Raw genomic sequence first — 25,643 nt, 5'->3', positions numbered from 1 at the left:
ACTCTTAGTAAGCAGGTGTCATTTGCCAATGATTCCATTCATGTCATGAACTTCTGTACAACACCCGATGTCACAGGATGGACAAAAAGATCATCAAGGACATCAACCACCCGAACCACGGCCTGTTCACCCCGTTATCATCCAGAAGCGAGGTCAGTACAGGTGCATCAAAGCTGGGACCGAGAGACTGAAAAACAGCTTCTATCTCAAGGCCATCAGACTGTTAAATAGTCATCACTAGCTGGATTCCACCCGGTTACGCAACCCTGCACCTTAGAGGCTGCTGCCCTGTATACATAGACTTGGAATCACTGGCCACTTTAATAATGGAACAGTAGTCACTTTAATAATGTTTAAATAACGTTTACATCGGCTTGCCACTCTGACATTGCTCAATCTAATATTTATATATTTCTTAATATTTCTTAATTCCATTCTTTTACTTTTAGATTTTGTGTGTATTGTTGTGAATTGTTAGATTCTACTGCACTGTTGGAGCTAGGAACCCAAGCATTTCGCTACACCCGCAATAACATCTGCTAAATATGTGTATGTGACCAATAAAATTTGATTTGATTTGATACCACAGTGCGGTTATTTAGAGACCAGGGAGTTGACTTGGAGTCTAACTAACACTGTAAGCAAATAAAAGAAAGCCAAACAAAAACATGTTCAGGGATAGCTTGCATTAAATCGGTGACATACAGTGACTTACAAAAGTGTTCAGACCCCTTGGATTTCTTCACATTTTATTGTTGCAAAGTGGTATTAAATGTGATTTAATTGTTTGTTTTTTTGTAAACAATCTACACAAAATACTCTGTAATGTCAAAGTGGGAGATTTTTTAATATATTTTTTAAAGATGAATAGAAATTAAATAACTAAAATAAAGTTGTTGCATACGTACTCATCTCCATGAGTCAATATGTTAGAAACACATTTGGCATTGATTACATTTGTGCTTGTTCTTGGGTAAGCACACCTGGATTGTGAAATAGATACCTACTATTCTTTTCAAAATTCTTGCCATAGATTTTCAAGCAAATTTAAGTCAAACTGTAACTTGGCCACTCAGGAACATTCAACAAAATAAAGTCCCCAGTATTTTCCGATGTCAAGCATATCCATACCATGATGCAGCCACCAACATGCTTGAAAATAAGTAGGCAGATAGTGAGTGATGTGTTGTGTTGGTTTTGCCCCAAATATAAGGCTTTGCATTTAGTCCAAAATGTTCATTCCTATGCTGTGTTTTTTTGGCAGTAATACTTTCATGTCTTGCTGCATACTATACAATAATTTATTCTGTATATTTATATTCTTATTTTCACTCTGTCATTTAGGTCATTATTGTGGTGTCACTAGAATGTTGTTGATCCATTCTCAGCTTTTTACCATCAGAGACATTTAACTCTGTGGCTGTTTTAAAATCACCAATGGCCTCATGGTAACATCCCTGAGCAGTTGATGTGTCTGGGTGATTTAATATACTGTATAATTCACATCATAATTATTATCTTGACCATGCTTAAAGGAGATATGATGTCTGATTTGTTATTGTCATCTACCAATCACTGGCCTTCTTTCTGAGGCTTTCAAAAAACTCCCTGGTCTTTGTAGTTGAATCTGCGCTTGAAATTCAATACTTGACTGAGGGCACTTAATTTGTATGGAGGGTTAGTCATTCAAAAATCATGTCAACCACTATTATTTCAAACAGAGTTTAAATTATTATGTGATTTGTTAAGCCACATTACTCCTGAACTAATGTAGGGGCTGAATACTTTTGAATCAACTATATTTGTTAGGAATTGCTTATTTATCTAAATAAACATAATTGTAATTCCACTTTGACATTAGAGTATTTTGTGTAGATAAAAAAAAGACAATTAAATCCATTTTAATCCCACTTTGTAACACAACAAAATGTGAAGAAATCCAATAGATCTGAATACTTTTGCAAGGCACTGTACCTCGGTAATTAAGGATAATAGTGTCTACATAAACACTTTAAATCGGGATTTGGTCTCTCAAGAAATGTGCAAAGTAGAATTGTATCAACAGAAATGTTTGCCTTTCCCAAACTGGTCCCCTTTTCTCAACTTTTCTTTATTGATACAGCTTCAAAAGAGGAGAGAAAAAAGTCTCTCTTCAAAAGGATTGGAGTGGAATAGAGTGATAATTAGGAGAGTATGCTTTAATTGCATGAATATGAAACAAAAAGCCCAAACCCCCTAGAGGGGCTGTTTTCTATTGGGATTTCTGCACCAATTCTAAAATAGATCCTCAACTGTTAGCAAACAGGAATTGGTATAGCTACATACCTACAGTAATGGCTCCCGTTCTGAGGAAAGCCCTCTAAGAAGCAACTCAAGTGCACTTGCATCATTTTAAAGATCGTATAGGAGCATTTAAGTAAAGAACTACTTTTTGTGCTCAGATGAAGGATACCTTACAAAAAAACTGCTCGCCATCCCTTACAGGTCTGATTGTGAGGTTTATAATCTATGCTAACTATAAGGACTGTTGGGTGGTCATAGAGCTCTCCACTGCCTTTCTGATTGGCTATGCTGCAGCGGTGCAGAGGTCAAGGTTCAAGTGACAAAATCTAAGGTTCAAGGAGTTACTCAAAGATAAGAGCCATAGCCGTAGGGCTGCTGCGTTGTCATTTGTTTTCCCTAAACCCAGTTGTAGGCATAATGTTTCAATCACTTTGTCATGTTTGAAGTCTCTACTTGTTTCAGAGGACTTTGCCTGAGCATGCATAATGCAAATCAATGACTGCTTTGTTTCCATTTTATAAATACATGACATCACCTGTAAATGTAGATTAGAAAATGCAGAGCATGTGTCACAGAGAACACAGCTCTACTCTAGAACACTCTTGATCAGTGTACTAACATTAAGTTCACATGAAGTTCAGAGTCGCCTGATAGGTTTACTGAAATGTCACATTATGGTTGAATTGGAGTACTGTGTACCTAGTTTGTGATCAGAGTGGTTAACAGCTCGAATGAACAGCAGGCATATGGTAAAAAAATAAATACATGACCTAACAGAGCATTACCCATACTCTAAAACCACCAGCCTTGTTGATGTCTGTTTTAGCTGAACACATCCGTCACTCTAGTCAGCCACTTCTACAGATCTAGGATCTTAATTTGAGCCAGTTTGCTACAGCAGGAAAACAATCCTGCAGCAACAGGAAATGTGAATTATTATGTGGTTTAAAATTAATTGACATTTTTGTGTGATAGGGGTCATTATCACAGGCTAAACACCCGAGGAGGACTCCACAAGAATTCAATATAGACCTCAAATAGACATATGATGCAAAGTACACGTATGGTATATATACACAGGGCCTGCAGTGTAAACAGTCACGCTGTAGCAGCACTTTTGTCTCTCTCAGTATGTGTGGATCCAGGGGAGACGGAGGCAAGCAGTAGCAGCAGTAGCAGCAGAGGCCTGACCCACTTTGCTAAGCTGAGCCGCAGCTGAAGAAGAGTTAGCAGTGTGCTGAGGAATGAGCATCTCACACACACACACACACACCACCCTGTGTGAAGGTGTCAGGCAGATGACAGACGCAGCGCCAGCCCGACAGCATGGTTATGCAGGCGCCTGATGGGCCTTCAGTGCTACTGCTGTGACAGCCCCCTCTCATCGTCACTGAGCTAATCACTCAGCCTGTCTGTCCACTACACCCCAGCCCGGAGCTAGCTCCGCTCCACCCTGCTCATCACATTAGCCATGCAGGGGACAGAGAGAAGGGACATTTACATACTTCTTTGACAATTTTTTTAAAAAGTTGTTTGGAGTTAAAGAGCTTTGTCCACAAAATAAGAGTTCCGATAATTAATTACACAACATGTTTCTAATTTAAAATCTAATCTCATAGAGGTGGACACAAATTATTTGGCCTAATTGAAAAGCTAAAAGCACTAAAGCAGCACTCTACAACCCTAATGTGATTCTGGAATAGGTGCAGAATGAAGTGAAGGGTCTGTTATGTTCCCCCTTCTATTTAGATCTTGATGGCCACAATCTACACATCAGCATACATTCTGCTTCACTCTGTGTTGTTACACTGCATAAAAGTATGTTTGTGTACTAATTCATATCTAGGCCTAATCCTTGCTTCTTTTTGTTGCATAACAGTGAAGCCTATATGCCTCACTTTTTTGGAGTGCGGCATATTACCTCCATTGGGGTATACAGTTCCCTGGTTCCTAAGGCTGGGAGATGAGACGATAAAGTTGTTAGTGAGGACTTTTATTTTATTTTGGAACTTCTATGTTTACCAAGTAAAAATGTGTTAATGTCGAAAAAACTGAAAGCTGTATAACTTGGTCTCTTACCAGAGAAAACAGTTTTGAACTCAGCTTCTCTGACTGAGGCAATACATGTGACAGGAGAGAGCAGCCTGGTCTCATAGACTAGAAGTAACATAGTAAAAGCAAATCCGGGAAAGTCAAATTAGTATAATATGTTACGTTTGGTATGGTTATATAAAACAGAATGTTACTTAATTAACTTCTTATGGTATAGGGGACGCTTGCGTCTCACTTGGCCAAAAGCCAGGGAAAATGCAGCGCGGCAAATTCAAAAAAATTATATACAAATCAAACTTTCATTAAATCACACATGTAAGATACTAAATTAAAGCTACACTCGTTGCTACACTCCAGCCAACACGTCAGATTTTAAAAAGGCTTTTCGGCGAAAGCATAAGAAGCTATTATCTGATGATAGCACAACAGTAAACAAAGAGGGTAGCATATTTCAACCCTGCAGGCGCTACACAAAATGTAGAAATAAAATATAAAACATGCCTTACCTTTGACGAGCTTCTTTTGTTGGCACTCCAATGTGTCCCATAAATCAAAAATGTCCATTTATTTGCCGCGTTTGATCCAGAAAAAAAACAGCTTCCAAATTGTGCAACGTCACTACAAAATATTTCAAAAGTTGCCTGTAAACTTTGCCAAAACATTTCAAACTATTTTGTATTACAACTTTAGGAATTTTTAAACGTTAATAATCGATCAAATTGAAGACGGGTCTATCGGTTTTCAATACAGGAAAACAACAAACCAAGCTACTTTTCAATTCTTGCGCAACTCTCAACAGAGTTGAGACGCAGTTCCTAGATTGCCATACTTCTTCATTGCACAAAGAAAAAAACTCAACCAAATTCCAAAGACTGGTGACATCCAGTGGAAGCGGTAGGAACTGAAAACTAGTTCCAAAGAAATATAATTTCCCATTGAGAGCTCACTGAACAGACAGAGACCTCAAAAAAAGAAAATCTGAACGGTTAGTCCTCTGGGTTTTGCCTGCTACATAAGTTCTGTTATACTCACAGACATGATTCAAACCGTTTTAGAAACTTCAGAGTGTTTTCTATCCAAATCTACTAATAATATGCATATCTTATATTCTTGGCGTGAGTATCTGGGAAGTTGAAGTTGGGCAAGCCATTTATCCAAAAGTGAAAATGCTGCCCCCTATACCTTAAGAAGTTTTAAGGCAGAAACAAAAAGGGAGTGGTTGGTCGGGGTGGATGTGTGGGTGTATAACGCAAACGTCGCCCCAAAGGTTCCGTGTTTGAATCACATCACAGATAACTTTAGCATTTCAGCTAATTAGCAACTTTTCAGATACTTACTACATTTTAGCTACTTCGCAAATACTTAGCATGTTAGCAAACCCTTCCCCTAACCCCAATCCTAACCTTAACCATTTAGTTAACCCTTCCCCTAATCCTAACCTTAACCCCAACCGCTAAACCTAACCCCTAGCCTAGCTAACTTTAGCCAGCTAGCTAACATTAGTGTTAGCCACCTAGCTAACATTAGCCACAACAAATTGGAAATCGTAACATATCATACTTTTTGCAAATTTGGAATATATAGTATATTTTGGAAATGTATAACATATCATACAAATTGTAATTCGTAACATACACGAAATGGATGATGGACATCCACAAATTAATGCATACCATACGAAACATAACATATCATACTGAATGGAGTGTGCGGATTAAGAATAATACGAAATGCCCTGAGACTAGGTTTGAGAGAGAAGGAAGGAAAGAACAGAACCAAACATTATTGTACACAGATAGAGACAAAACAAAAAATGTGAATGAATCTGGTTTCCTTTAACAATGTTACAGAGTTTTTAATCATCTCCAAACCTCCAGGTTGAGAGAAAAGCTCCACAGGGAAAACAAAGGGTCAACATTTCTCCATCTCCTTGAGGGGCTGGGACACTGGCCCCCACCACCCTACACCTCCAGGAGTCCATTGAGGCCTTAGTAAATGTCTCCTGCACAAAGGGCTTGTTCTCAGGGACGCACAGGCAGTGGGGATAAGAGAAATCTACAGGCTAATTATCTCAGAACCAGCTAGATGGATATGGAGGGGCCTGCCAGGTATGCTCTCAATGGTCTTCTCTGGTAGGCTAGCCTGGGATTAGTGAGGTGGAAAGAGGGAGGCGGACACGCCCCTGTGGCGAGGTAGCCCCGACCAGCAGGCCTTTATCCGGGTGTGAATGGAGATTGCCTGCCACGATGGCTGACCACAGAAGGGCCAGGGCCGTGTGCTGGGTGGAGTGTGTTGTCAGTGGTCACCTATTATCCCTGTCTTTTGTTGAGAGATGGTTACTATGGGGGAGCATGTGGGGGATTCTAAGCATTCTGAGACAGGGCCAGGGCCTGTGAAGGCAAGAGTGGAATGTGATCAGAATCCAGCAGTGTTTGATGCTTTCATTCATGTGACCTCTTGTCTCCTTGCCTCACCATGCTCCGTGTCTCTGAGCCAGTGGAAAGATGAAAGCAGCAGGTCTGGGCCGTGCCCTTCTGGACAGAGCCCCAGCCCCTCTTCCCTGGTTCCATGGTCCACTGAGCCTAACTGGGCCTCACTAGGGTAATGAGCAGGGATATCCAGCTAGCAGGTTAATGTGCTTTTATTGCCATGGTGGAGATAACAGAGTTGTAATGACTCTACACCTGCCACAGCCAGAGGGAGTGGGGTGAGAAAAAACCCACCGTGAAACCTCCCAGAGGGCCTAGAGCTGTCTACTGTATATTGGCAGGAGTGCAGCTGACAGATAAAGCATCTGACAATTACATATCGCTGTGGGACAACAATTAAAAATAACTCAAATGTTTCTCTTTCTCTCCCTCATTGTTTTTCCCTCTTGTTTCAGCTTGCTCTTGGATTTTACATAACAGAGAGAGGGTAAGAGAGAAAATTAGACTGAACAATTCTCTTTCTACCCCCCAATTCAACCCACACTCATCCACCAACAATAGAAGCTTGACCACCTTTCCAGGACTTAATTTCTGCCCTTTTCTCCCAACCTCTAGAAATCCTATTCTTTATTGATTATTGGAGGGTTTGCGGATGTAATGAACAAGTGTTTTGTTCACAGACATCTCACCTGATTTTTTTTTCTATGGTTAAAAGGGGCAGTGCAGTCAAGACCATGATTTTCATGTTTCATTTTGAGGTTGAATAACATTCTGAAATTGTAAAAATTATGATATTCCGATTTTGTGTTAGAGAGGAAATTCCTGGAATTTCAGCTTGTTCCGGTGGGTTTTTGGCCCAGATAAAGACATCACAATCTGATCTGATTATTTTGAACATTGACTAGTCATCTTTTATTTGTATATGTATCCTACTTTTAATTGGTAAGCAGATAGGCTCAAGAGTCTATAGGGTCCTCTCTGCCAATCAGGGCTGTGTATGTAAATATATTAAAATTTGTATCAACACACCTCCATGCAATCAGACTGAGCATTTCAATGGTAAAAGGAGGCTCAGGGAAATAAATTCATATACATTTATTTGGAGATATTTTCATGAAATGAAAACACACAGTGATTTAATAGACATACAGTTACATTTAAAAGACTGCATTTGGGCTTTAACTTAAAGTATGTGTCATGAAAAATCACCTTCATTGTACAGAGTAACCTCTGCTTGAAAGCAATGATTTAGCATCCTGAGAATTGTCAGTACAATCACAAGTCAATGGTTGTGCTTAAGTTAATTTTGAACCTAAGAATCGCTCCTGTATTCTGGATCCCCTCCACTGTGTTTCAGTCATGTCCTGGCTGCTCAAAGCAGTGCCTCAGAGCTGAATAGCACCATTGGACATATTTGTGGTCACACTGAAAAGCTGGCCATTTATCTGTTTGCCCTGAAATCCCACACTGCACTGTGCTCACCACTCCTCTGGAAGTGGGATTATGTCTCCTAAGGGGCCATTAAATCTCTAAACCCCAATTACACTGCTACCAGTTGATTTATGGTTTATTTTTAATGACACATTAAAATGCAATTAGCATCTGTATCCAGAATAAACTGTGTGTATCCAATGAAGGTCTTTCAGTATAAATGACATGGATTCCCCTTTACTACATCACCGATTGGCTGTTTGGCAAGACCGTATATTGCCTTGCTGTATTTTACCCGTTTGCTTTAGATTGAACAGAAATGCATTTAATGGAAGTCTATTAAATCCACATGCATTGACTTCAGTAAGAGGAAAATAAAGTAAGGGAAAGTGAGAAAATTAATAAATGACATGTTCTGAACTTGATCTGGATTCTATCATCTTAATTAGAAAAAGTGGCTATATTCTGTCTCTCTCTCTCTCTCTCTCTCTCTCTCTCTCTCTCTCTCTCTCTCTCTCTCTCTCTCTCTCTCTCTCTCTCAGTTACAGTGATTTGCAGTTATGAAATCCTGTTAGCAAATGAAAATTCATTGATTTTTCACAAAATGTATTAAAATCCACTCTGACATGGAAGCAAGAACATCTCCAAGCAATGACCTCAAGAATTACCACTAGATTTACTGTACGTGCAAACATTTTCCACTCAATACTGCCACTGACCTGCAGTCAGCAAACAAAAGATTATGTCCCTTCAGAAAGATAGTCAACTTTACACATGGTGAAATACAGAAATGGCACAGAGATCAGCAGATTGCGTTCTGGGATGCCGCGGTGCATACTGATCGAACTGCTCGTATTGTATTCTCAGAAAAATTGAATTTGCTTTAGACAGGCCAGAAGACATGCAATGCAAGCCCAGATATGTTATTATTCTTCTAGGTGTCTGCAGCATTTACCAGGGCTTCATATAGCACTTTGAACCTAAAGCTAAGGCCTTCACTCTCTTCATCTCTTAGCTAGGTCCTCTGCATATTTTATATAGCTGGTCGCTTTTCCTCATCAGAAGAGATGTATTGACAAGGGACTAGACCAAAGCAGGGGGCGCTCATCTGTTCCAATTTCTCAATCTGCCTGCAACCTCAGGTCACACATCAGTGAGCAGCTCTCCATTGAGAAAAAACACACGCCAAATGCCTCCATTGATTTGTTATGCTCCCTGCATACTTACGCAATCAAGGGACATGGATAGCCCATATGGTCATACCCCTGCAAACAAAAATGAGTCGTTAGGATGTACCTGGAATGTCAGGTTGTATCATGAACCACTGGACGTCCTTAAGACGTCCCCTGTTTGCTGGGGACATACAATTTCATATAGAATCATCATAAAGGCATCAAATACTATATCAGTGACCCCCCTAAGTGACATAAAAGGTGCAGATTAAATTTATTCAATTCCATTATGCTGTAGCCCTTTACTACAGTCAAATGTCCAAATCACCCTCTAGTGGCCTCATAGGTGGAATATTATTAAAACATTCCATAATTAATAAGCATTATTTCCAAAAACCTGCAGAAAACCCGTTGTCTCTATGTCAAACGCTTCTGTTATATTTCAGTCTTCTGTGATATACTGTATATAAAGTGTAATATTGAGGTGCAAACTCAAAATGTAATACATTTCAACTCAATATCTGACATGGTACAGGTGTCTTCTTTTTCTAAGCCCATAACCATGTGTGTGAGGTGGATATTTTTGTTTCAAATTATGTTTGGTTAAGACTTCCAAGAAACACTCCGTGTGACCCTGATTTAGTCCACTGCAGTAAAAGGTTAAAGCCAAACTACTCAGCAAGGATCCTCTTACAGAAGCACTAAAAGGTAATTGATATAATGTCTCAAATTGAACCTGATTCTTTAAAAATCATTTTTATCTTTGGCATCGTCTGGTCTTAGGGCACAAGTGTCATGCAGAAAAATCAGAAACAACAAGGAGAAACGACATGGATGTGTGGACGGGTATGAGATCAGAGGAGCAGTCACATGGCTGAGTTAGTGTATGGTGACAACTGGAGTGATCCACTACAGCATTATTTACGTTTACATTGATCTTGCATCTACCGTTGGCGCGACCTCATAAGTAGAGTCTGACAAGGGTCAACAACATCTTTCCATTGAGAGTCACTGCAGTCTTCCCTTCCCAGCACCTCAAGTAAAAGAAGGAATTGTAATTTTTTTATTTGACAAGGCAAGTCAGTGAAGAACAAATACTTATTTACAATGACGGCCGACACCAGCCAAACCCGGACGATGCTGGGTCAATTGTGCACTGCCCTATGGGACTCCCAATCACAGCCAGTTGTGATACAGCCTGAAATCAAACCAGGGTGTCTGGAGTGACACCTCTAGCACTGAGATGCAGTGCCTTCGACGGCTACGCCACTCGGGAGCCCAAGAGGAAGCATCACTTGAAATCGGAGCCAACCCTTCTATCTATCGCTCAATGTAATTCCCTTAAAAACAAGCTGCTTGCCTTAGCAAAATCCACACTGCACCACTCCCTCACCGCACCATGAACCAATTAACACAGGTAGGTAGTAAAGTCATCTTTATACAAATTTTGAAAATACATTTTGGGAGGAACACGTCATGGAAAGCTGTCCAAGTGTGATGTACTGGGGAAGATGATGTTTCTGAGATATTTGTCTTTGCTACTCCTGTATTACTCTTCCATCTTTCATGTGACCATACACAGAACATTAGCACAATGGCCTGGGCCTGGGGAGGGCCAAACTGAGATTTATCAACTGAATACATACTGATAGCTATTATATGAGACACAATAGTACTCACTCACTGAACATCAACTGCAAAGCCGTATACTGCAAAGCCTTATGGGAGAATACTATTTGGAGGATCCTTTTGTCAACGACGACTCCTATCAATCATGCAAATTACCTCTCACCTTGTAATATTTATGATAATGCAACCAATGACATTGTGTTAATTGCAGCCATTTCTCACCTGTTCTGAGGGTGTGACATATATATCAGATAAGATCCTATCACTCCCCCTCTGCTTGGACTACATCAATCATGTCCCTCCCTTTGAGGGTTATATTACATGCTGATGGAACCAATATTTGTGAATTGAATGCGTTGTCTTCCCCACTTTCCATTCAGTTGTCAAATGTGGAATTTGATTACTCGTTGACAAAGTTGAGATTTTTGAGACCCATTCCCTTGTGTGTAATGGTATGTAGTGCATAGTTGTTTTCTGTTGAAAATGCAATGAAAAAAAGCCAGAAAAAAATAAGCTTTTTTAATGTTATAATGAATGGCAGGCAGGGTCTCAAAATCCAAACTGACAAAGTCCTGAGAGACATTTATGAGTCCAACATTTGTGTAGTGGTGTAAAGTAATTCGGTAAAAATACTACTTAAGTCATTTTTTGGGGTATCTTTACTTGACTATTTATATTTTTGACAAATTTTAGTTTTACTTCACTACATTCTTAAAGAAAATGATTTACTCCATACTCCATACATTTTCCCTCGCACCCGAAAGTACTGGTCCAATTCACACACTTATCAAGATAACATTCATGGTCATTCCTACTGTCTCTGATCTGGCGGACTTACTAAACACAAATGCTTCATTTGTAAATTATGTCTGAGTGTTGGAGTGTTCCCCTAGAAATCTGTAAAAAAAAATATTTTAAAAAATGTTGCCATCCGGTTTGCTTAATATAAGGAATTTGAAATTATTTACACTTTTATTATTGATACTTAAGTACATTTCAGCAATTACATTTACTTTTGATACTTACGTTTATTTAAAGTCAAATACTTTTAGTTAGTATTATTTTACTGGGTGACTTTTACATGAGTCCTTTTCTATGAAGCTATCTTTCTTTTAATCAAGTATGACGATTGAGTACGCCTTCCACCACTGCATTGGTATTCACTTAAAAAAAAAATCAGACCTTTGTTTGGGAAGTTATGGAATTCACTGATTTGTCTTTTTGAAAAATACACAGTTTACTACATCATAATAACTATATTTATCTATGTAAATCATAAAAATAACAAATCTGAAAATCCTCACCTGCACCTTTTCGTTATAAATTTAAGACACTTCATTTTGACTTTCTCAAAACCAAGCAATCGGATTTATAGTTTCTCACTGGTTCCAAATCCTTTTCCAAAGAATATGTTTCTGAAAAAAAATCACATTCCACAAGGGTGTATTTGTGCCGTCTGTCTTCTGAAAGACGTCTAAAGAACAGGACTAGTGGTTTTATGAATGTCAAACTGGATCTAATTGAACCATGCTGGAAAGAATCCACTAATCCTCTCATTTCATACCCTAAAATTGCTCCCCATGTATATCCAATGTCAGACAAGTGAAATATGGGTTCGTGCATGTGTAACAACAACACTAATGATGCCCCTGTACATGTCAAAACTACCATTCCACTTCAGCCACTGAACTCCAACCCCAAATTATTCTGTTATCTATAGAGATAATTGTTTTAGCACTCAAGGGGGATCTGTTGTTTGTCTTGTTATACAAATTAGTGATTAATTTGTGAGTTTTCTCCCATCCTTATCAAAATCCCCACACCACCATCCAGCTCTATATGGGGGGAAATGGATGCATTTCATTGTATTCAAAAGCATCTCTGTTCTGGCTTAGTTTAGCTGTGCTCTTCCTCCATATACCCAAATCTCCCGCTGCAGATGTGTGCTGCAGCTGACAGCTGCGTTAGTCACAGAAATAGAATAAACAATTGCAAATGAAAGCTCAATTTCTTGTTAACAATTACTGTTGAATGGAGACCAGGAGGTTAATCTAGTAATCATTGAATCTGCATAAACGGGATAAGTAATGAATTATGTAAACTAGAAGCATTCTTCCTGAAAAGTAAGACAGGATGTGATTCCCAAAATGGTTATTCATATAGAAATAAAACCCTTACAAACTGGTTGAGGAAGGCGAGGAAGTAGACAAGAAACATGCCTCCGCAACTGTCATCTCAGATTATAGAACCTTTGAGCACAGACCAAAATAACCAAAATAAAACATCGATATGGAAACATTCCCAGTGCTAGGGAGTAATTAACTTCCTGTAGAAATTCTCCATATAGGTCAGGGTGAATTGCCATTAGTTGATTTAGTTTCTTTTCCAGACAGTTCCCTAGCTGAGACTGTACTGAAGTACCATTTACCCTCATCTAAGTCATATTAGAAATATCAATGGCTCCCCACATCTCTCCCCTTAACCCTGGAGGGCTGATCAAGCTGGAATCGGGGCATGATGAATGTTGGTCTGGGCTTACAATTTCCCATGACCCTTTGCACCACACACCATACTTCATTGGAAAATGTGTCTGATATCTAACCTAGTCTACATTGAATAACACCACACCAAGGTTATTAGGGGATATGTACTCCATACATCAGAGGCTGGAGCTTTAAGCAGATATTCAAACAAAGGCAGTACATCATAGAGGGCAGCTTACTGTACTCTATTAGGGCTGGGAATTACCAGGGACCTCACAATATGATATTATCACGATACTTAGGTGCCAATATGATATGTATTGTGATTCTCACAATTCTATAGTGTATGTATTGCGATTCGATGTTCCAAACATATTGCTCACTAGGCTATATGTTTGCAACAGAAAGACAAGACAGAGCATGAGAAAGTTTGTTTTTCAGTCATGGAAATAAAAGCGCTGAAAACATGTTGGCTCACTATTTAAGAAGAAGATGAAGAACAAGCTATAGGATGAAAAAAAACTGAGTTTTGTTGCAGAAACAGCTGACAAGCGATGACTCATGCTACCTACAGAAGCATGTTTTTTAAATTAGTATTTTAGTATTTTTATGAATCAATACATGGAGTCAAATATCGATTTAACATCATCCAAAAATAATATTGTGATATGTAACTGTAGCAATTTTTTCATGCATCATAAGTTAATTCAACATAAATTATTGATACAAGTCCGACAAGAGTTATCTTGCCAAGGTGCCATTTTAAATACTCTTTGAACTGTTGATTTATCAACTGAGAATCGATCTGTGAGAGGGAAAATACAATGTGTCAGGGGCACAGTAAGTAGTACTTTGTACCTTTTCCAAGGACCAAAACAGAACCATGTGTCTTTCTTATCCTCTAGTTCAGCACAGTATTTCCCATTAGACCCATGGGGAGAGCACTGGGCCCACGGTCAATAGAGGCCCTATTAGGTACCCCCGTGGAGGATGGGCTCTGGGCATTGAATGGCCTATCCTGGCTGCTGCTCTTAGCAGTATTGTTGGTGGTGGTGGGGATGGGGAGCCCCTCCAAGCCCTGCGGCACTCATCCATCAGGCCCTAGTTCCTCTCTCCAGCCATACCACAGCTCCCTCTTCCAGGTACACAGCACGAATGGCAGCCTCTCATCTATTCTAGTGGTTTCCAGTGTTATTATGAGCTGTGAATATTGGCTACTGAGGGAGTGAATTTGTCATCTGTGTTTATCAAAATCAAGCATCCTGCTAGAGGACAGCCAAGCAGCTGTTGGCCACTGTTTCTGCTGAACTACTATGCGTTCACATTGTATCAATTCAGGTGTCAATGAATTGTGGCTCATTTCATTTTAGTCTTGTGGAGATTTTCTAGTGTTGTCTTTCACATGCATAGGGTCTCATGTACAGCGCCATACCACTACAAAGGGATAGAGGGAAATTGCTGTTAATGTACATATCAGACAAACAAATCTTCACAGGAATGTATGGTAATTGTTTCGATAGGGACGGGTATCGTGCATGTGTCGGTTCATAAACAGTCGTGAAGCAATATTTATTCTATATCACTATAGTGGTTATGCAAACTCTGTTCTAGCACGTTTAACCAGATACCTCACTACCGCCTGAGCTGTTGGCATCTCCTACAGTATTCATTTCCCATTAATAATGTGGTACATCTCATGTGAGATGGAAAGACAATGGTGTCACAATGCTGGCACACATCTCTCTATTGACAATGGGCTACACTCTGATTTCCCTGCCTCTTCATCCCTCACATTGCTGGCCAATGAGAGGGCGATTTGCAGAGAAGATGCATGATTGACCCTTGACTCTCAGTAGAGTGGCACCCACGCAGTTCACACTACTTGACCTTTGCGTGCCGTGGATGGTGCGGAGCAGGTCTGACTTCACTGATTTCTTGAGCTTTGGTTCCTCCCTCGCATGATTCCCTTGAGGAAGAAACCTTTATTGCATCGTTATTTTCCCAGGTTTGATTTATTTCTTTCCTCCCTGCTTAGAACCCCGCTGAGATTGAATTGGATTTTAATCAATGATCTTTGCACTGGCCCTTCCACAATGTTATGCAATAGTCATCATCATACTCTCTCATTACACAGCAGTGACTAGTAAAAGGCAAGGAGATAGATATGGAATATCTATGATGGCGAGTAAACACCATTGACTTCTCTGAACCCAAGAATTCTGATTCTTCAGGTTTCATAACAAGAGCAGCTCAACCTAAATGGCATTTCAAATCCTTCCTCAGCCCAAATATGTTATCATGAATATATTCCTTGATACTATGTGCAGGTATATGGATTTGTGAGGCTCGTCTTCACAGTCGGCCATTATGGGGCTAGAAAAAGAGCCTCGGCTAGCTCATGCCAAATGAGCTGTCTCCTTCTCTGCTACTGGCCAGCTAATAGCAGATATGCATAACTTACTGTGTCTTTAAAGAAACCATCAGATCGGCCAAATCCATCATCCTTCTCCACAGAGGCTTTTGCCAGCCTGTGAAATTGATCATCTGCCCAGGGGATGGCAGTCCGGAGAGGGGGAGCCATATTTTACTAGCCCCTAAATACTTAATGCTGCAAGGTGCCATGTGCCAGGCCATAAAAAGGAATCAGCGTGAATCCAATAGCAGCCAGGCTATTCCCAATCAAATAGTCCGGGGGAGACTGGTATGGGAAAAGCATCTGAAAGGGTTTTCATAAAGGAGATAATGTGTCTAACTCGAGTGATGCCAGCGCGTTTCATAAAAAAAGGGAGATATTTTGAAAGGTATTAAAATAAAAAGGCTTATGATTTAGTATTCTTTGGGGTAAGACGAATGTCAGATTGTAATCACAAATGACCATTATCCATTTACAGTATCTGCCTTGAGCAAAACGGGTTTCAATCAGCTTTGTGTGAGTTTGCAGAGTTGATGTCTTTATTTGCATCACACTGGACTGATGAATCTTACCTTTAAGCATGTTTGAATGTCAAGCTAGGAAATGACTCTGCTGTCAATGTCATCATCTTAGGTGAGTGCAGAGACACTGTAATTATTATGCGTAAACCTTTCCCTGCACTTTGCCAATTATTTCTCTGCGTTTACATAAAATATGACACAAGCAAAAAAAGAACAACCTTTCTGTTTGTCTGCTGAAGGAAGGTCTTGTCTGAGGTAGATCAGTTAGGCTGATTGTCTCTTCGATTCATACAATCAAATATGCAAATAATGCTCAAATATGCACATAATTATTCAGTTTATATATCTTAAAGCCAAATGTGTTTTTCAAATGTCCTTATATTTGAGTTTGAAGCTTTTAATGTGCATAAGATTCTGTTCATTTGTCCATATTTGTCAACCAAAGGATGAATTTCTTACTTGTGAATATGCTTCCAGATGTAGGCCTAATGATCAAACCAGACTGACGATTAAGGCTAAAAGGAGATGTTTGAGTTTCAGTGAAATACCTGACAACAACAGAAGAAAACTGTTTTCAATTACATACAGTTGAAGTTGGAAGTTTACATACACCTTAGCCAAATACATTTAAACTCAGTTTTTCACAATTCCTGACATTTAATCCCAGTAAAAATACCCTGTCTTAGGTCAGTTAGGATCATCACTTTATTTCATGAATGTGAAATGTCAGAAAAATAGTAGACAGAATGATTTTACTTCAGCTTTTATTTCTTTCATCAAATTCCCAGTGTGTCAGAAGTTTACATACACTCAATTAGTATTTTGTAGCATTGCCTTTAAATTGTTTAACTTGGGTCAAACGTTTTGGGTAGCCTTCCACAAGCTTCCCACAATAAGTTGTGTGAATTTTAGCCCATTCCTCCTTACAGAGCAGTGTAGTCAGGTTTGTAGGTCTCCTTGCTCACACACACTTTTTCAGTTCTGCCCACACATTTTCTATAGGATTGAGGTCAGGGCTTTGTGATGGCCACTCCAATACCTTGACTTTGTTGTCCTTAAGCCATTTTGCCACAACTTTGGAAGTCTGCTTTGGGTCATTGTTCCTTTGTAAGACCCATTTGCGACCAAGCTTTAACTGATGTTTTGAGATGTTGCTTCAATATATCCACATAATTTTCCTCCCTCATGAAATCATCTATTTTGTGGAATGCACCAGTCCCTCCTGCAGCAAAGCACCCCCACAACATGATGCTGCCATCCCTGTGCTTCACAGTTGGGATGGTGTTCTGCGGCTTGCAAGCATCCCCCTTTTTACTACAATCATAACAATGGTCATTATAGCCAAACAGTTCTATTTATGTTTCATAATTTCTCCAAAAAGTACGATCTTTGTCCCCATGTGCAGTTGCAAACCGTAGTCTGTCTTTTTATGGCGGTTTTGGAGGAGTGGATTTTTCCTTGCTGAGTGGCCTTTCAGGTTATGTCGATATAGGATGCGTTTTACTGTGGATATAGATACTTTTGTAACCGTTTCCTCCAGCATCTTCACTAGGTCATTTGCTGTTGTTCTGGGATTGATTTGCACTTTCTGCACCAAAGTACGTTCATCTCTAGGAGACAGAACGCGTCTCCTTCCTGAGCAGTATGACGGCTGCGTGGTCCCATGGTGTTTATACTTGCGTACTATTGTTTGTACAGATGAACGTGGTACCTTCAGATGTTTGGAAATTGATCCCAATGATGAACCAGACTTGTGGAGGTCTACACATTTTTTTCTGAGTTCTTGGCTGATTTCTTTAGATTTTTCCATGATGTCAAGCAAAGAGGCACTGAGTTTGAAGGTAGGCCTTGAAATACATCCACAGGAACACCTCCAATTGACTCAAATGATGTCAATTAGCCTATCAGAAGCCATGACATAATTTTCTGAAAATTCCCAAGCTGTTTAATGACTCCAACCTAAGTGTATGTAAACTTCCGACTTGAACTGTATATTAGTATTTTTTTGTGGAAAAAGAAATGCTCAATCAATGCTATATTATCCATCTATTTTTAAATGTAACTAGGCAAGTTAGTTGAGAACAAATTCTTACTTACAATCAGTGCGGCAGGGTAGCCTCGTGTTTAGAGCATTGGACGAGTAACCGGAAGGTTACAACAAATCTGTTGTTCTGCCCCTGAACAGGCAGTTAACCCACTGTTCCTAGGCCATCATTGAAAATAAGAATTTGTTCTTAACTGACTTGCCTAGTTAAATAAATGTTTTTAATTAAAAAAAACAATGACAGCCTACCAGGGAACAGTAGGTTCACTACCTTTCAACCTTTTGGTTACTGGCCAAACACTCTAACCACTAGGCTACCTGCCGCCCCATCTGCAGGTTTGCTTAACAGATATCGTCAATTTATGGTGTGTTGGACAGATGTGAGTTGAATCTTCGTGTCAAATCCATAAATGCTTTTTTAAAGTCTAGTAGCTGCCATAAAACCCCCACAAACAAATACACACCTTTGCATGCTCATCATGTCATATTGTAACATTACTGCTCACCTTGGGATCAGACATGATAAATAGTCACGTAACCAGTCAACATCCAATCTTTTCATGTGTGGAAATTGCATATCTGTCCTTGGCTTTTCGTGCTGACAAGTCCACTAGCTCCAGCCGTCATATTTCAAACCAGGAAGTGAGTTATAGAAAGCAGGAAGTCAGATGGTTTAGTTAAGCCTTCCCACTGGGCACACAGTGGTTGAATCAATGTTGTTTCCACGCCATTTTAATAAAATTAAGTTGAACCAACGTGGAATAGATATTGAATTGACTTCTGTCCCCAGTGGGTTACCGTTCATCTGATTTCCATGTACAGTATACTGCCCAGCAGAACACAGCTGGCCATTGGATGATGAGCCCTCATTATTTAAAAGGGTCATGAGTTTTTTAACCTGGTATTATCCAATCCAGGCAAAGTGTATTCTTATATATTTCAACAATATCACTATTGACCTTGGTATTAGATGTGAATTATATGAATAATGGCAAACTAGTGCTTCAGATTTTTGCAGAATTGCAAAATATAAATTATTTATTTCCCTTAATCCTCTATTGGCTGTCTTCCAGTTTTTCTCCCTCTCTGTCTGATGGTTGAGTTAAGTGCAGCATATCTGGGAGATATCAACTTTTCCTATTCAAACATTGAGAAAAGGGTTTTATAGGGAAGATAAGTATTGCAACGCCTCAAGCAACTGATTGAAAATAAAACCCAACTTTTACAGGAAAACTTGCAGAGCTTCTTTTCTATACTTGTTCTGTTGGAGTTCACATTTTCAACGTCAATACTATGTCCAATCAGCCTGCAGTCGTGAGAAAAAAACACGATAACATACAACCAACCTACCAATGGACCCTAAGCATAAATCTGCCAAACTAGGAACCATGAGGATGGAAGAACACTCTGTTGCTATTAAATCAGTCCAACTCTACTGTGTATATCAAAATACTCAAACATTTCTGTGTCCATGTCAGATGGCAGGACGATAAGCAGGCTGTAGTGTACTGTAGGGATTAGTGGTGACAGAGGAGTAGCCATAGAGCCTCTCCTACTCACCCCAAAATGCATGGATGGGGGCCAAACTCCCCTAGAAATATACACTACGGCTGCATCCCAAATTGCACCCTATTCCCTATATAGTACACAACTTTTGACCAGAGCCCTACGGGCACAGGTCGAAAGTAGTGCACTATAAAGGGAATAAGGTGCTATTTGGGGTGCAACCCTTAATAATGATTGCAGTCCATCAGCCCGTGGGACGAGATGTTGATACCATTCCAACTTAATAAAATAAATATTAGAATAACAGGAGATATAATCCTTATAAATCGATTAAGATTCCTTTGTATAAAATCCCTCAGGATGGAGCTTAATTAGATGTTTTGTGCAATGTTGGACGTTTAGTAATGTCTTCTTAATGACAACATCCCAGCTATTGTTCTTCATATAGACTGTACCCTCCCATGTCACTCAGTCTCACACACACACGCACACGCACGCGCGCGCGCACGCACGCATGCACGCACGCACGCACGCACGCACGCACGCACACACACACACACACACACACTATCACAAAAACACAAACAGTCATGTATCACATTTGTTTAAATTGAATCAAAACTACTTAGATTGTATTCTTACTTTAACTTTCAAAGAACACGAATTAATGATTTACAAAATGGTGTGTGTTGATGAATATATTAAACTCTTTGAAACTGTTTAAAAGCAAAGGTTGTACCACGTTTACATGGAAATCCTTTATAATAGTAGCTATTTATGATGGAAAAGAATCCAATGAGAAACAAAAGATTTCTATAGAGATTGTATTATATTTTCAAAAATATATGTACAGTCTATTACAAAGGTTACAAAGCAAAAAAGAAATGTCCTATGTAACAGGAAATTGTCTAAGAAGTAATGATTTTAAAGTTCTGCTGTTTGGGGAAAATACTCTTGACCGATGAATACTCAATACTCTCATCACAGAAAAAATAAATAATACATTGACAATTCATATAACTGTACATTAAACTAAAAGAGAAAATAAAAACAAAATACAATTCTAAATGGAAAACCTGTCTTTGGTCCTAAATGAGAAAGTATGTACAACTGAAATCTTCTGGGTGACAATAATCATCTGCAAGTGAGATAGAAAAATATAGTGCATTTTCAATGTATTCAGAGCTCACTACAGAGTAATGTGTGTAAAAAGACAACTATATAAATAAAAATGTACAGGTTTTACAATTAGAACATATACAAAGTTCCCCTCGAACCTCAGATCTTTCTGACACAATCAACAGCTGAACTCTTTGGAATCATCCAACACCTATGTATTGCAAAGGCGTGTCCACAATTTCCAACAGTTTGTCCAAAAGGTTTGAAAATAATAACCATTCTACTTTGTATTTAAAATGTGTTCTCATTCCTGAATCCAATCAACTCACCACACAAACTGCATTCAGCTTTGTTGAAATAGAACAACATCCCCATATATTCACTTGAACATCCTCAACAAGAAACCGGGTAAGAAACCAAGTAAAAGCGGAGAGGAACCATGAGGATGGAAGGTTGTGAAGGCCTGTGAAGGTTACAGATTATTTATATGGCAGATCGATTGTATCCAGGTCTTAATCTCAATTTGGCTCAAAATTGCTGTCTCTACAGGACCCCAGACTCAGAGAGAGAGGGAGGAGGGGGAGTGGGGGCCTCCAGCTCCGGGGTGTGAAGGCCCCTAGGGGCCTGCTGTTGGAGATCAGAGCAGGGGAGAGTAGAGAAAGAGAGAGAGAGAGAGAGAGAGAGAGAGAAAGAAAGAAAGAGAGAGCCTGCTTGCCTTCCTGTGAACTGGGGAGTTTTGTGCTGACTGAATGACTTTACGCTGGTATTCAATTCAAAGGGCTGGCATGTTCCCAATTGCTGAGCTTTGCTGTATGGATAAAGAATGGGTCTGTCTGTGACATGGGGCCCAGAGCAGGCTGGGCATGGTCTGATTCCCTGGGTACCCCCCCCACAGGTGTGAGTCCCTTTGGACCGAGCACAATGGAAATTAATCTAGGAAAAAATAGACAAAGTCACTAATAGCTTTACAAAAACTAAGCTTGCAGCCATAGTCCATGATAGTGTTTCAAGGTTGGTTTTCTGAAGACCAATTCAATCTACAGGCATATTAAAAGGCGTCTTAAATAAACCATTGGGAAAAGCTGCAGCTTTGAAAATCTGAATCTATGATCAGTCCATAAAGACAGCCTTGGATATAATTACAATTGGAAATACCTATATTTTCTTTACTTTAAATGACAAAGAAATGAGTGAATCGACCATCAGAGTGCTGGAGACATATTCAACTTGATAACATTCATTTTGTTGTAGAAAGAGAAGACTGCGATGGCACCATTAGGTTGGCTCTTTAGCACATCTTTGCAGAGCCCATTCCTTATCTCTGTGCCGTGATTAACATGCGAAGGGCCAGGTAAGTTAAGGAAAAAAGCCTAGAAAACACTTTTATGCATGTTACATCACCCTGTTTGCCTGGAAAGGTTTGAGCAGAGACATATTAATAAACAGGTGGCTGGGACGCTATGTGATTTTCAGAGTATGAGCATCATAATAAGGAGTATTAGGATTTTCAATATATTATGATAATATTAGTTAGTGTAGTTAGTGTACCTCACACCGAACTGAACGCCTGCAAATGCAGTGTGCTGCAATGGAAAAGATGATGTCATGACTAATATGTACGACTCATTTCAGTCCACTGTAACAGCCATATATTCCAAACATGCTCATACTCTGGGACATTGTTATTAAGTCATTAGCATGCCACGGTATACCATTTCGTAAGTGGCATTACTATTTCATTATTTGATAACTCGGTATTCCGGGGTACTGTACCAATCTATCGTCCCAGCCTTATAATGCAGGTAATCTTCAACTGGAAAAAGGTCAAAACATATTCCTTTTTCCTGTTGGTGACAGAACATTTCCAAAGAATTTTCCCAACTGATATTTGTGTAAAACCTAGCACCTTAAAATCTCAGAGGACCATTTCCACTTGGGCTAATTATTGCTCTGTTCATTATTCTACCCTACACTGACTGTGTTAACCATCACTGTGCATGCGCTTGATTTGATCTATTCAAGTTCAGGATGACAGGATACCACAAAGAAAAAGGGAACTTGTCCATACAACCCGACAAAAGACTGTCTCAGTGAATCGCAAAAAAACTTGACATAGAAGTGCCGAAAAATAATGGGAATACATTCGTTTTAAGGGACAATTACTTGTAGAACGAACATACACAGCCTTTCATAGATTCACCCTTGACAACTGTTTTCACCAAAATAGGAAACAAATACCATTTGCTCCAACAACAAAAAATATGTTTGTTTAGGCATTTCAAACCCTTTGTGGTGGATCAAGTCTCTTTAAGTTTCAATACAACCTTTCTATAGTGCTGTCTGCGGAAACGTTCAAATAAATAATTAAACAACAAAACATTTCAGATTGAAAGTATATTGGACAATAAGGTAAAATAATTCATGTGGTAAACATAAACATTGCCAATTTGATGCTTGATATTAGATATAAAAGTTGTGATCAATCTGAAATCGAATTGCCTTGTTGGTGTCAAACTGTTTCGCAATTCCTACATACAAATTTGAAATGTTTTCATTTTACAACGAGAGCATCTGTCTTCAGAAAAATTCATACAACAAGCCACTCTGACAAGCTTGAAAAAACCAAGTGAATACTACTATCCTTGAAGTCACTGATCTGAGGTGCAGGATGCCATTTCCACTTCAAAAACATCAGGGAGAAAAAACACAACTCACTGCAAACAGTTAAAACAGGCAGTAGTGTCTCAAGACAAACTGGTCGAAATCATCTCCACCAAAATGTTCAGACACCATATTCATCCTCCCTGTCCTTTTGATGGGAACGTTTACCCTGTTGTCAAGTCCAAAATAAAAGGAAGAAAAAATTGTAACGCGAAAGAAATATGTTAGATTACTTTACGTACCATACATATCACTGTGCCTTCTGAAACTAACAAAATTAACAAACTAGAATTAAAAAAAAATAATTTTAAACACTGCAAGGGAAAAAAGTTTCGGGGGGATTTCTTTTCTTTTTGAAGTGAAATCCATTTTCATGGTGCCCTCCCCCCCAAAAATTCATAAGGTTAAAAGAACAAGGTAATATGGATAAAACTCCTTTTCCAAAGCTCCATCTCTATTTGTGGTTGAGTTTCTCAGAGCGGCATCGTGTCCAGGGAGTATTCTCTCAATCTCTCCTTGGTACCCCTTCTAAAGAGGGGTTAAATCCTTTGCCAAGGAACAAAGGAATGATTTTAATTCCGATAACATCCGGAAAAACAGAGTCAGACACAGGAGACGACGTCACGTCACATGATTTGTTATGATTATCCTGGGAAGTTCTGCCCTAGCGCTGCTCTATATAGCTCTTTGCCCCCCTGTCCACAGGGGGCACTGTAGTCTATCATCACACCTGGATGCCCGTGCCGTGGAGATTTAGCATCTGGGCTCTCATAGTCTGTATGTTGCTCATGATCTTCTTCTGATGTCCCACTAAAGTGATCCCCAAGCTCATCACATCCCTGCAAGACAAGACAACCAATCATAAATCACAGCACTGTACCACAAAGATGCTCAAAACGTCTCATGATTTATATCACTAGGTATTTCATTAAAGGAGAAATGGAGGATAAAAAAATACATGTAAAACTCGACAGGTTTGTTCATGAATCAAAATGATGAAATTTAAATTCAGTTCGGGCATATCCAAGGATTTTGAATGAGAAAAGAATTATAAAATAACTCTCCAGAACTGGCTATGGTGGCTTTGGCATCCACAAGTGTTTTAAAGTTCATTACTCGATTGACATCCTGGCCACAGATTCCAGTGAGCTGTAGCCTTCGGCGGTGAAGTTGTCTTTGTATCTCTCCATCTTGATGGCCTCCAGCCACTCCCCCACCGAGCGGAACGTCGTGAAGTCTGGTGTGCTTTGATCTAACAGGGGACTAATCGGTCTGTGGGATGAGCAAGTCAAAGACATTAACATCTTATGCAAAAACATTCCCACAGAAAATACAACTTCAGCTGGAAACAAAACACAAAGACAGCCAAAGACATCCCGGGGTGCAGTAAATTGCAGGTGAAAAATAAATTAACACATTTTTTACACTTCAATAAATTCAAAAGTGACTATGCCATCTGATCCTCTTTTTCAGGCAAATATGTGTGCTAAGTAACTATCAAAAACCCTCAACACCAGTTGGATGGCAATTTTCGCTTCAAACCTCCACAATGGCCCCCAGAAACGGAAGAGGTTTTTTTTTACATTTTCAGGGGGGTTACGTTCTCAATCTCACCCAGAGAGATTGTGTTCAGACTGTAAATATAATTAATTTGACAAATGTCACAGTGGGGTCCAGAGTTCCCACAGCACCTGAAAGTCCCAGGAACTCATTACAGCGATTGATTTAAAAGCCCTGCTATTGACCATAAAGCCATGGAAGCTGCTTTGGCTTATTGATTCTCAGGGATTTATCTTTCATCTGTGAACTCCTATGGATAAATCAACCATTGGATGCTCTGAATTGTCCACTAATGTAGTTCCATAGGAATGAAATATGAAGAAACAATACATACTTCCAG

At 39.4% G+C, this 25,643-nt stretch overlaps 1 protein-coding gene across 3 annotated transcripts in view; it reads right to left on the bottom strand.

Moving 5' to 3' along the window:
* Positions 1-20,773: 20,773 nt before the first annotated feature.
* The window catches only part of LOC135506060 (ephrin type-A receptor 7-like), a 77,329-nt gene continuing 72,459 nt past the window's right edge, over positions 20,774-25,643 (bottom strand). For all 3 annotated transcript variants that reach the window (XM_064925439.1, XM_064925437.1, XM_064925438.1), the window contains exons 16-17: positions 24,860-25,015; positions 20,774-24,582 (exon numbers count right to left, since the gene is read on the bottom strand). In XM_064925439.1, coding sequence (XP_064781511.1) covers positions 24,468-24,582; positions 24,860-25,015 — 271 coding nt within the window. In that variant the 3' untranslated portion in view covers positions 20,774-24,467. The remainder of the gene's footprint in view (positions 24,583-24,859; positions 25,016-25,643) is intronic.

This window comes from Oncorhynchus masou, chromosome 19, assembly GCF_036934945.1.
Source record: "Oncorhynchus masou masou isolate Uvic2021 chromosome 19, UVic_Omas_1.1, whole genome shotgun sequence".
Classification (NCBI taxonomy): domain Eukaryota; kingdom Metazoa; phylum Chordata; class Actinopteri; order Salmoniformes; family Salmonidae; genus Oncorhynchus; species Oncorhynchus masou.
The sequence above is the reverse complement of the archived record's forward strand: the minus strand, read 5'-3'. Positions and strand labels throughout refer to the sequence as shown.